The 13,604-nt window shown below is 42.7% G+C and overlaps 2 protein-coding genes across 5 annotated transcripts in view; one reads left to right on the plus strand and one right to left on the minus strand.

Moving 5' to 3' along the window:
- Positions 1-4,783, minus strand: MRPL57 (mitochondrial ribosomal protein L57). The gene is made up of 2 exons (XM_054015460.1): positions 4,701-4,783; positions 1-3,339 (listed from the first exon to the last, which is right to left on the minus strand). The coding sequence occupies exon 2, from the start codon at positions 3,334-3,336 to the stop codon at positions 3,022-3,024; it is 315 nt and encodes a 104-aa protein (XP_053871435.1). The 5' UTR covers positions 3,337-3,339; positions 4,701-4,783; the 3' UTR covers positions 1-3,021.
- Positions 4,702-13,604, plus strand: part of SKA3 (spindle and kinetochore associated complex subunit 3) — a 26,456-nt gene continuing 17,553 nt past the window's right edge. The window contains exons 1-2 of one of the 4 annotated variants that reach the window (XM_054015456.1): positions 4,702-5,047; positions 7,580-7,696. In XM_054015456.1, the coding sequence (XP_053871431.1) occupies positions 7,594-7,696 (103 nt within the window). In that variant the 5' untranslated portion in view covers positions 4,702-5,047; positions 7,580-7,593. The other 3 variants (XM_054015455.1, XM_054015454.1, XM_054015457.1) reach the window with 3 other exon arrangements.

Genomic DNA, 13,604 nt, shown 5'->3' on the forward strand with positions numbered 1-13,604 from the left:
GTTAGTAAGCATATCCAAACTGTGTGGAATGCATAGATAACAAGCTACTCTTCGTACAGTATATGTCAGAATTAGGCACACTAACACTTGCACTTCTATGAGTTTTAAGTATCTAAGTTTTTTAGGTACTATTCCAGTCTAAGTTCATGCTTGAAACAGATTTTAGTATGTTTATAGTAATTTTTGTGGACATTTGTCTGCATCATTGAAGCACTGCAATTTCAGCTCAATGGAGCCCCAGCAGTGAAATGGAAGTAGCATTTGTAAGTAACAATTAAGGTCTATTGCCAGATTGTCTAATGAAGGATAAGGCTAGTGCAATCAGTCTTCAGTTTGAGCAGCAACCAACCAAATTCAAAAGTATCTTCTGAATATGAAGTTTTACATTACAATATAGTTTGTGGAACCCAGGCAAGTTTTAGGGATTCGGACATCTGTTTAAAAAGACTCCAAATATTTCAATTACTGAAATATCTGTAAACACAGATCACCCGGGAACCATTGTTCACAATACCTGAAATGTAATTAGATATTCAACACACAGGGCATCTTGTCAGTATCACTAATAGATACCAAAGAGAAGCTGCAGTATGTAAAGCTTAGTAAAATACTGAAAATGTTTACTAAGTTCATTTCTATCCATTTATTTTGTATTAGGGACAGCTTTTTGTATGCATATTTTTCTTTAGTATAGAGCTGCCATAATATGTAATGAAAATGCAGAATGTAGTTATAGTGCATCTGAACATTACTGTAATGATAAAATTTGTTTTAGGTTAGACTTAATAAAACTGATTTTTGCAGAGGTTACTTGAATCTTGTTTCTAATAGGTAGCAGAATCTGACCATGTTTACAAGATTGTTTTAATTACTTGGTTTTCAGAAGATGAGATTTACCAGCAGAAACTCAGATGAGTGCATAGCACCCATGCAAATGTGCTGGGGAATGAGTATCAGGATCTCCTGCTTGCTGTCACCAAAACTTTAATGGTGACCAGCAGACTTCATACTGTTTACATTATTTAGGTTACAATATACTAAATTGCTCAACATGCCTCTGTTGAGCTCTTTTCCTGCTGCATCAGCTCCAGTCAGGTATTCTGAGAAAATTAGATTTCACAGTAATATTTTTAGGATCAATCTACATTATGGTTCAGACTGAGGATAGATAAGACTGATGTATGCTAGTCCTTTATTAAGAATTTGCCCCATTTAAATTGTGAAATAAATATCTCTGCAGCTCCTGTATTTGCCAATGGGTATGTCATCTACATTGCACTGTAATGGCAAAATCCTGGGTGTCTGCACATATCTTACTTTCTTGTAGTTATTTTCAGTGGGTTACGTACACTTGCAATTAATTGTTTGAGTCTCTGAAGTTAATTATACAAGAATAAATATGTAATAAATGACACATTGTATTTTTTGTATGTTGCCGATAGGAACATTCCTATGCACAAAGAAAACATGTTGCCATTTATAGTTTAATACTTTGAAGTGTTTTTTTTAAATGGGCTTTTATAAATGAATGAAATATACAAAAAAAACCACAAATTTTGCCTGAGTTCCTTCATATTTTAATCGTACCTTGTAACTTCTCCATATGTATATTTTTTTCACCACTGTACTCTTAGTTATTACTTAATGTTAAATGTTTGCATTCAGACTTTTGTAAATCAGAGTTCAGACCTACATATTTTATCTAAATTACAATTCACGGTTTAGGCAAAACTTGCACCTTTTGGGGCTCTCTTTTCCTAAGTGGTAAAGTATTAAGGTATGACACTTGACCTCACTGAATGCAAAAGTGACTAAATAAAGAATGTGAAATATTCTGAAAATAAACTGTTTAAATGTAGTGCATTTGTGTGGCGGTGCGGGAAGCTTGTTTGACCTGTTGTTGGAAAGCTAAAACATTTGTAAAGGGAAGACAAAATTCTCCTCTCTAATTTTGTTAGAGATGGGCATACGCAGGTGTGCTTTGCAGTACAGATAAGACTCTCTGCCCCACAAGGTTTACAGTCCAAAACAAGAGCAAATGACAACATGGTAACTGTTTAGTTCTAATCTATCCTGTTTTAATCATCATAATGATCTGTCTAATGGAAAATCTGGTTCTGCAATTTCAGAGTCAAAGCTGCCACTATAGAGAATTAAAACAAAGATACATTCAGAATAGTCCAAGGGTCACTGTACGGGGAGCTGCTCCCCCATCCACCCAACCCCTTGAGAGTAAAGGCCCGGGCAGGGACACATGCATCCTGGATACAAATGCATCACTGCATAGATGGTGTTGACAAGAGGAATTGGCTTCCTTGACCATAGGATGCTGTTTTGGGAAGAGATGGGTCAAATAAAACATACCCATAAGTATGACTAAATCCTTATTTAGTTATGAGAAACTCTTACTCCTAATATGGCCTCAATGCCTTTTGTTTCTCCAGATTATTTTTAGATACTATTATTCTTGGATATCAATCTGCCCAGAATAGCATAATCAGACCTCCTCATGCCCACATCAGTTATTCATTTTCATCTCCAAATAAAGCAAAGGGACTCAGTGGTAGGAAAAGGCCAGCAATAATACTGGTTGACCTACTACGGTTGCTTTCCCCCCCCCCCATTTGAGGAGGAAGCTAGTGAAGAAAAGAACTGGTTTACAGCGATCCTGCCAAACTCCCACTACACAACAGCAATTGCCTTACAGCAATTCCCACGGCCCAAATGCAGCATGGCCCTATACAAAACCCCAGCTTTATAACAGAAGATAGGCATATACTGGAGATGCTTGGAAAGCTTTCACTGTGTAGTGAGCTAAGATTAAGGGGGGGAAAAAAACTCACATTTTTCCTGTATGATTGATTTTAATGTCATTAACAGAAGACAAATGTTCATCTGATTCACATCCTTATCCCCACATTTTTATATCAAGTACAAAATTTTCCAAAAGAGGTGTTGAACAGCCTACAACCGATCAGATAGTAGAGCACTGCAAATATGCCAAAAGTGAACAGATGTGATTTAAGAGTTTGTCCATTTTTTAGTCACATTCAAGTGATTCAAATGATCTGCAACATATCTATGTTCAGGAAACTTAGATATTGCCTGGCTTTTCACGGCCTCCCATTTTGCAAGCCTCCGCTCTGCATTATGTTTATATTCCTGCTCTAGTGTCATATATGGTTGACTCAGCCAATATTCATTCTCAGCTTCAACTTCCAGCCTTTGAATCATTGAACGCTTCATTGAAAGAGTAACCACTCTTGGTCTTCTGTATTTTCCAATCCATTGTTTCCCAGGAATTCTTTTTTGGAGGAGTACTGTGGTCAGAAACATTACCTTAAAGTAAATAAGATTATATATAAAGTTTTAAAATTTATTATGAATAATTAAAGTCAGCTTAGAAATAGCGAGTGTTTCTGTACAATTAAAACACTTGTTCAGAACACTTTTAAGCTATTAGAGCAGCCTTTACTCTGCTGCAGCACGCCTTGAGGTCCGGGGCTCTTCCACCAGCCAGTGGCTGCAGGAGAGAAGGGGCAGAGGAGGGGAGACAGGGAGATTGAACTCCAATTGATTGCTCTGCCCCTGAAGTAGGCAGGGCAGTGAGACAAACAGCAAGTCAGATGGCAGCTTTCCCCCACTTCTTGTTCTAACATTTAATTTTTCAAAAAATTCCACTGCACACCTGTTCGTGCCTGATGACACACTGGTTGGGATTTGGGAAACACTGCATTAAAGTGTTACAAAGCTGAAAGTTTACAAAATTGACACCCTGAAATAACCACCATTCAGACAGCTTCTACAGTGATGGATGCATCAGAGTTTCACAGATTTTTTTTAAGGCCAAAATGGACCATTAGATATTCTAATCTGATCTCCTGTACAACACAGGCTACTGAATTTCACCCAGGTATCCCTGCATCCAGGCCAATAACTTCTGTTTGATTAAAGCATATTTTCTAGAAAGGCATCCAGTCTTCATGTGATGACAGTCAGATAATCCACCACTTTCTGCGGTAGAACCAATGGATAATCACCCTCCCTGTAAGTGATATGCCTTATTTCTAATAGATATTTGTCCAGCATTACCTTCCACTCTTTGGTTCTTATAAAAGAACCTTGTAGTACCTGGTATTTTTTCCCTGTAAAGGTACTTACACACCTCAATCAGCTCACCGCCTGATTTTTAATTAATTTATTTTTTTAATCTAGCTAAACATTAAGTCTCTAGCTGTAAGGCACTTTTCCCCACCGTTTAATCATTTTTGGCACTGCATCCTCTCCAAGAAGTTGTTGACTCTGGGGGCCCCAGAACTAGATTCCAGTATCTGTCTCACCAATGCACAGAAAGGGGCATTTTCAAAGCTTGCAGCAGCCCGTTTTGCCACAGCATTACACTAGGCTCTCGTCTTGAATTACTTGTTCACTGCCCCCCTTAAATCCTGGCCAGAGTCACCGCCTTCTAGCAGGCTGGATACACGTTCCCAGAGATGCAGCTTTGCACCCCGCGGCACCGAATCGCGTCGCTTGCCTGGGCGCAGGTTACGCTCCCCATCGCGCTGTGACTAGCACCCCGCCCCCACTGCAGTTACCGCCCCCCGCGCAGGCTGCCCCGCGGGAGGGCACAGGCCGCGCCACGCGAGCTAGGGAGTGACAGGCCCGGGGGTGAGGGGCTGTCCGCGCCTGGAGCCCTTTACCCGAAGGCGAGGTCCGGCCTCACCGACCGCAGCCCCCCGGTCACCGGCTTCGTTCGCCGCAGCCTGGTCACTTCCGCGTGGGCCGGGGACAAGACGGCCACGGCCTACACCAGGCGCTACACAGGATCAGCGCCGCGCGAGCGAGACATACGCCACGGACGCTCGATTCTATCGCGAGACTAGGCGCGCCGCCGCGGGAGGGGCGGGGCCTCGCCGCGCCCAATGGCGTTCGCTCTGCTCAGGCATTCAAACAAAGGTCGAGGCGCGCGGTGGCGGCGGTGGGTCATTTTGTTTCCATTCCACCAGCAAGGGACGGACCCGGGCGAGCGAACCTAGAGCGGCTGCGGGTAACGGCTCGGCCGCGCGCTGTCGGGTGGGGCTGGGGAGCCGCTCTCTGCCCCGTGCCGAGCTAAGCAGGGAGACAGTCTGGCGCCCGGCGGGGTCGTTAGCTGAGCCCTCGCTCCCGCACCCGGTGTGTGTGTGTGTGATTGCATTAGGTGAGCCCCCCGCCCCACACACAGACACGTGCGGAGTGGGGGGCTATTGTGAGGCCGGGGGAGGGGGTAGCGCAGTAACCGAGCCCCTCTGCAGGGCTCTGAAACTACTTTAATTTGCACCATACCTTGGTGCGCCCCCGACATTCAAACACTATGTGCCATCCGGTCAGGGAGTGTCCCTATCTAACAACGGCCCCCGGGCGGCAAAGGGGCCTGGCTGAAATCTCAGGATTCACCGTCATTGCAGAGATACAAATCCCAGGAAATGTCTGCTTTTCCCGCTGTGGGAGTTCCCAGGCCCCTCTCCTGCAACTGATGTGTGAAATGCCACATGCACATTGCTCCTCTCTGGGTGCATTTATTGGGGGGGCCTTAATTGGCTTCAGTACTTATGGACTCTCAGTAAAATAAATGCCTCAGGAAGTATAAAATGTGTGATTATGACAATCTCTTTAAATCTAGACAGCCTGTCAGAAAGAAACACCGTGAAGCTTGATGTCATTAGTTCTGTGTGTCTTGTAACTTGACAAACACATGAAATGTGTCATAAATGACATCCTCATCTGTGTCGCTTTTCCTTCTTAGCCTATGCATAACCTGCCTCAGGTGGCACGTGACTAGGATTCATCACTGAATTTGGTCCACTGGTTGGTTTCCCCAGGCTGCGTACTGACAGGGAGTGCGATCCATGCCCCCTCTGTGCTGCTGAACTGCTGTTAATGGCTTGACTTTAACTCGTTTAATTTACATTTAAACTAAATTCTTGCTAATTCTCTTCCCAGCTCAGTATATGCTTTCAGGATCTTACCAAATATCACCCTGCAGCCAATTCCTTTAGTTAACTAAAAACTAAAGATTTATTAATAGAAAAGAAGAGGGTTATTAAATGGTTAAAGGAATCATATACAGTTGATTTCAGAGTCTGTAGGTCAGGATAATAGCAGTGATGGTGATTCTGCTAGCGTGCAGTAAATCTCCCTGGATCACCTAAAAAGATTGGGGATCATCAGTGTTTTTCCAAAGCTTCCTTGTTAGAAATCACAATCTAGAGAAGTGGAGCAAGAAAGAAGACAAAGCAGTGATGTCAGTCTCCTATTTTATACCCTCAGCCCATGTGCCTAGAAAGTTACTGACAAAAAGATGGAGTCTTAGATCACATGTCCTTCATGCCTCACTGAGTCATGTGGCAACCCCCTTCCCCCCGCCTCCTGGGGCAGTGGGACTCGGATGGGCTGAGGCTTCTGGCCCCCCTCCTGGGGTTGTATAATACAGGCAGTCCTCGGACTTAGGACACAATTGGTTCTTGAAAATTGCGTTGTAACTTGTAACCGCAGTACACTCCATTGTGGGACCAAGCATCATAAAGTCAAAACCAATTGTAAGTCAAATCAGGGTGTCAACTCAGAAACACTGTAAGTACCATTCATCGTAAGTCGAATGTCGTAAAGTCGAAGACTGCCTGAATTCATAACTTCAGGTACAATGATGATACCTGGATTTAAACAGAATAATCATACTAAATATAGTATAACTTTTCCATTGATATATGACATACTTTGTACAGGATTTATTGCAATCTGTAACAGTGGTGACTGTATTAGTGTAATTAGTTATATTCCTTTTTATACAGCATCACAGGTACAAGCTCAGGCTAGGCATAGCAGGAAGCCAGCCAGCTTGGTGCCACATGAGATTACACCACCCATCTGCCCAGTCTCCGTGTGCAAATATACTGCTCAGTAGAACTTTATGCCAGCATGGTTGGTGATGTTATTCACCATCATGAATATGGCCAGGAGAGTGCATTTTGTTTCATGGGCGTATGCTGGAGCACTGCACTGCATGCAGCGACTGTTCATTTGAAACTGAAACACTTTTTAGTTTTTTAGCATCCCCCATTTCCAACAAGCTCACAGTTTGGTACCCCCTGTCTTAGTGGATATATGGAGTGCTATACAGTTGCATCTTTCAGAGATGACCTTAAGCCACTTATATACAGTGTAGTTTGTAGCCATGTCAGTCAGTCCCAGGATATTAGAGAGACAAGGTTGGTGAGGTAATATCTTTTATCGGATCAACTTTTGTTGGGGGGCGAGACAAGCTTTCAAGCTATACAGAGCTCTTCTTCAGGACCTGAAGCTTGTCTCGCCCCCCAACAGAAGTTGGTCTGATAAAAGATATTGCCTCACCCACCTTGTCTCTTGAAATGATTTATGGCACTTTGTAAGAGTGTGGTTTTCCTGTGGTATTCATGAGTAAAATTTCCCTTCATACCCCACTGCTGTGCTTCATGCTGTAGTCTATAGATCTCTTATGCAAGAGATGGCCTATGTAAATGTCAACTATTAAGTTGCTGATAGGTGTTTACCTCGTCTTCTCTAGTGATTTTCTTCATCATGGAGGTGACAGGAAATTTCTTCAGCAAACTGCGTGCTTTAGCTGTCACTTTGGAGAAAGAGGCTGAGCAACTTGAACAAGCATTAAATAGAGAAGATACACGTAAGTGTGTGAGAGGCTGCACCTCAAATCTGGTACTTCAGTAAAAGCAGTTAGTTTTGTGCTCTCAGCAAGAAAAACACATTACAAGAGCGGTCAAAGTATTTCCATCCTGCTCTTTTGTATGGAGATGCAGATTCTAGTTTCTGATGTAATATAGATATTTGGATTAAGATGGAATGTTGAATGCTGAGATCTATAGACTTTGAAGGCCACATGCCTTGTTCAAAACTTTAACTTTTTTTGTTTTGCGACTATTTTTCTTTGTTGAAATTTCTGTATGTTGTGGGTTAAATCTTGAATGGTATGTTCCTAGAATGGCCTTTTTAACATTTGATATAAAAAAAAAAAAGGAAAATTTGTGATTATGAGTTGTGGAAACTAGCAAATTGTTTAAAAAATATGATACCTCTCTTCTAGAAAATAATAGTGATGCAGCACTACCTACACGTGAAAAGTTTGCTTAAACTTATTTTGTTAACCTCGTTCTCGCATATTTAAGTTGTGGGCTGCAGCACTGTGTGGTGAAGCTCTCCCTTCAGCATAAAAAAACCACCCCGCGAGGGACAGAAGCTGTGTCGGCAGCATAACCCTGTGCATACTAGCATTTATGCCAGCGTCACTTATGTTGCTCAAGGGAGTGAAATATTCACACCCCTGAGCAACACAAGTTTTGCCAACATAAGTGATAGTGTAGACATAGACTGAGTTCCTGGAGGACATGCAGTAACCCTCCCCCGGGAAGAAGAATACAACCTCTTTTTTTACAAACCCTTCACCCTTATGCACATGATACCAACTAACGCTATAGTTGTATTTACCCTTCATTAAACTCAGATCACGAGTTCTCTTCCATGTAACTGCAGACTATCTCCAGGGCCCCACTACATAAGAATGGCTATACTGGGTCAGACCAAAGGTCCATCCAGCCCAGTATCTTGTCTGCTGACAGTGGCCAATAACAGGTGCCCCAGAGGGAGTGAACCTAACAGATAGTGATTAAGTGATCTCTCTTCTGCCATCCATCTCCACCCTCTGACAGAGGCTAGAGACACCATTCCTTACCCATCCTGGCTAATAGCCATTAATGGACTTAACCTCCATGAATTTTAAACCCTTTTATAGTCCTAGTCTTCACAACCTCCTCAGGCAAGAAGTTCCACAGGTTGACTGTGCGCTGTGTGAAGAAGAACTTCCGTTTATTTGTTTTAAACCTGCTGCCCATTAATTTCATTTGGTGGCCCCTAGTTCTTATATTATGGGAACAAGTAAATAACTTTACCTTATTCACTTTCTCCACACCACTCATGATTTTATATACCTCTATCATATCCCCCCTTAGTTTCCTCTTTTCCAAGCTGAAAAGTTCTAGCCTCTTTAATCTCTCCTCATATGGGACCTGTTCCAAACCCCCTAATCATTTTAGTTGCCCTTCTCTGAACCTTTTCTAATGCCAGTATATCTTTTTTGAGATGATGAGACTACATCTGTACGCAGTATTCAAGATGTGGGTGTACCATGGATTTATATAAGGGCAATAAGATACTCTCCGTCTTATTCTCTATCCCTTTTTTAATGATTCCTAACATCCTGTTTGCTTTTTTGACTGCCGCTGCACACTGCATGGACATCTTCAGAGAACTATCCACGATGACTCCAAGATCTCTTTTCTGATTAGTTGTAGCTAAATTAGCCCCCATCATATTGTATGTATAGTTGAGGTTATTTTTTCCAATGTACATTACTTTACATTTATCCACCTTAAATTTCATTTGCCATTTTGTTGCCCAATCACTTAGTTTTGTGAGATCTTTTTGAAGTTCTTCACAGTCTGCTTTGGTCATAAGAACATAAGAAAGGCCGTACCGGGTCAGACCAAAGGTCCATCTAGCCCAGTATCCTGTCTACCGACAGTGGCCAATGCCAGGTGCCCCAGAGGGAGTGAACCTAACAGGCAATGATCAAGTGATCTCTCTCCTGCCATCCATCTCCACCCTCTGACAGACAGAGGCTAGGGATACCATTCCTTACCTGTCCTGGCTAATAGCCATTAATGGGCTTAACCACCATGAATTTATCCAGTTCTCTTTTAAACTCTGTTATAGTCCTAGCCTTCACAACCTCCTCAGGTAAGGCGTTCCACAAGTTGACTGTGCGCTGTGTGAAGAAGAATTTCCTTTTATTTGTTTTAAACCTGCTGCCTATTAATTTCATTTGATGACCCCTAGTTCTTGTATTATGGGAATAAGTAAATAACTTTTCCTTATAGTCATAACTATCTTGAGCAGTTTAGTATCGTCTGTAAACTTTGCCACCTCACTGTTTACCCCTTTCTCCAGATCATTTATGAATAAGTTGAATAGGATTGGTCCTAGGACTGACCCTTGGGGAACACCACTAGTTACCCCTCTCCATTCTGAAAATTTACCATTTATTCCTACCCTTCGTTGCCTGTCTTTTAACCAGTTCTCAATCCATGAAAGGATCTTCCCTCTTATCCCATGACAACTTAATTTATGTAAGAGCCTTTGGTGAGGGACCTTGTCAAAGACTTTCTGGAAATCGAAGTACACTATGTCCACTGGATCCCCTCTTGTCCACATGTTTGTTGACCCCTTCAAAGAACTCTAATAGATTAATAAGATATGATTTCCCTTTACAGAAGGGATTTTTGCCCAACAATTTATGTTCTTCTATGTGTCTGACAATTTTATTCTTTACGATTGTTTCAACTAATTTGCCCAGTACTGATGTTAAACTTACCGGTCTGTAATTGCTGGGATCACCTCTAGAGCCCTTTTTAAATATTGCCGTTACATTAGCTATCTTCCAGTCACGGGGTATGAAAGCTGATTTAAAGAACAGGTTACAAACCATAGTTAATAGTTCCGCAATTTCACATTTGAGTTCTTTCAGAACTCTTGGGTGAATGCCATCTGGTCCCGGTTACTTGTTACTGTTAAGTTTATCAATTAATTCCAAAACCTTCTCTGACACTTCAATCTGTCACAATTCCTCAGATTTGTCACCTACAAAGGATGGCTCAGGTTTGGGAATCTCCCTAACATCCTCAGCCGTGAAGACTGAAGCAAAGAATTAATTTAGTTTCTCCGCAGTGACTCTATTGTCTTTAAGTGCTCCTTTTTTATCTCGATTGTTCAGGGGCCCTACTGGTTGTTTAGCAGGCTTCCTGCTTCTGATGTACTTAAAAAACATCTTGTTTATTACCTTTTGAGTTTTTGGCTAGCTGTTCTTCAAACTCCTTTTTGGCTTTTCTTATTACATTTTTACACTTAATTTGGCAGTGTTTCTGCTCCTATTTTCCTCACTAGGATTTGACTTCAACTTTTTAAAAGATGCCTTTTTATCTCTCACTGCTTCTTTTACATGGTTGTTAAGCCATGGTGGCTCTTTTTTAGTTCTTTTACTGTGTTTTTTAATTTGGGATACACATTTAAGTTGGGCCTCTATTATGGTGTCTTTGAAAAGTGTCCATGCAGCTCACAGAGATTTCACTCTAGTCACTGTACCTTTTAATTTCTGTTTAATTAACCTCTTCATTTTTGCATAGTTCCCCTTTCTGAAATTAAATGCCACAGTGTTGGGCTGCTGAGGGGTTCTTCCCACCACAGGAATGTTAAATGTTGTTATATTATGGTCACTATTTCCAAGCGGTCCTGTTAGAGTTACCTCTTGGACCAGATCCTGCGTTCCACTCTGGACTAGATCGAGAATTGCCTCTCCCCTTGTGAAAAAAACCGAGGAGTCCTTGTGGCACCTTAGAGATTAACAAATTTATTTGTTTGTTAGTCTCTAAGGTGCCACAAGGACTCCTTGGTTTTTTTGCTAATACAGACTAACACGGCTACCACTGAAACCTCTCCCCTTGTGGGTTCCTGTACCAGCTGCTCCAAGAAGCAGTCATTTAAAGTATTGAGAAATTTTGTGTCTGCATTTTGTCCTGAGGTGACATGTACCCAGTCAGTACGGGGATAATTGAAATCCCCCACTATTATTGAGTTCTTTATTTTGATAGCCTCTCTAATCGCCCTCAGCATTTCATAGTCACCATCACTGTCCTGGTCAGGTGGTCAATATGTTATGTTCTTATTAGAGCCTAGAATTACTATCCCATAGAGATTCTATGGAACATGTGGATTCATTTAAGATTCTTACTTCATTTGATTCTACATTTTCTTTCACATATAGTGCCACTCTTTCCCCCTCTCCCCTCCCTTCTAGCCCCCCGCACGACTTGTTCTGTTTTTCCGATATATTTTGTACTCAGGAATGTTTGTGTCCCATTGATTGTCCTCACTCCATCTGGTTTCTGTCATGCCTATTATATCAATATCCTCCTTTAACACGAGGCACTCTAGTTCACCCATCTTATTATTTAGACCTCTAGCATTTGTGTACAAGCACTTTAAAAACTTGTCACTGTTTATTTGTCTGCCCTTTTCTGATGTGTCAGATTCTTTATGTGAATGTTTCTCGTCTGATCTGGCCCATACTTTATCCTCTCCTCCTGACTAAAACCTAGAGAATCTCTATCAATAGACTCTCCTCTAAGAGAAGTCTCTGTCCGATCCACGTGCTCCTCTGCAGCAATCAGCTTTCCCCCCTCTCTTAGTTTAAAAACTGCTCTGCAACCTTTTTAATGTTAAGTGCCAGCAGTCTGGATCCACTTTGGTTTAGGTGGAGCCCAGCCTTCCTGTATAGGCTCCCCGTATCCCAAAAGTTTCCCCAGTTCCTAATAAATCTAAACCCCTCCTCCCTACACCATCGTCTCATCCACGCATTGAGACTCTGAAGCTCTGCCTGCCTACCTAGCCCTGCCCGTGGAACTGGAAGCATTTCTGAGAATGCCACCATAGAGGTCCTGGATTTCAGTCTCTTCCCTAGCAGCCTAAATTTGGCCTCCAGGACGTCTCTCCTACCCTTCCCTATGTCATTGGTACCTACATGTACCACGACCACCGGCTCCTCCCCAGCACTACACATAAGTCTATGCAGATACCTCGAGCAATTCACAACCGTCGCACCAGGCAGGCAAGTCACCATATGGTTCTCCCAGTCATTATCTATGTTTCTAATGATCAAATCTCCCATTACTAACACCTGCCTTTTCCTAATGACTGGAGTTTCCTCCCCCAGAGAGGTAACCTCAGTGCGAGAGGATACCCCAACATTATGTGAAAGGAGGGTCCCAACTACGGGAAGGTTTCCCTCTGCTCCCATTGACTGCTCTCCTTCCCTGAGCCTTTCATCCTCCTTAACAGCACAGGGGCTGTCTGACCGGAGGTGGGACAAATCTACAGTGTCCCAGAAAGCCTCATCAACATACTTCTCTGCCTCCCTTAGCTCCTCCAGTTCCGCCACCCTGGTCTCCAAAGCCCGTACGCGGTCTCTGGGGGCCAGGAGCTCCTTGCACCGACTGCACACATACGCTACCCGCTTACAGGGCAGGTAATTATACATGCTACACTGAGTGCAATAAACAGGATAGCCCCCACTCCGCTGCTGGACTTCTGCCTGCATTCTCTCCTACAGCTACCTAGGTTAATGAGAGGGTTTTTGTTTAAATCAAGACGTTTTGATCATAGTTTAGTTTAAAGGTTTTAAAGAATGGCAAGTGTACCTCTCCCCCTTCCCACTCCCCTTCCAAACTCCCTGTTAGCGGCCCCTATTCGCAAAGCTCCCTGGTCGCCGACTCACTGCTTTATAAAGCCCTGGCCTTCCTGATAGCTCCGCCCCCTGACTAAGGCTCAGCCAATGAACAGAGGCTTCTAGATTTCAAACCTTGTTTAGAAGCTCACAGCATATGGTCCTTCAAACAAAACAGACAGACAAACACAAGCTCAGCACACAGCAAGTAACCCCCAAACAGAAAGACAGTACAGACAGCCAC

Source organism: Malaclemys terrapin, chromosome 1 (genome assembly GCF_027887155.1).
Source record: "Malaclemys terrapin pileata isolate rMalTer1 chromosome 1, rMalTer1.hap1, whole genome shotgun sequence".
NCBI classification, from domain to species: Eukaryota; Metazoa; Chordata; order Testudines; family Emydidae; genus Malaclemys; species Malaclemys terrapin.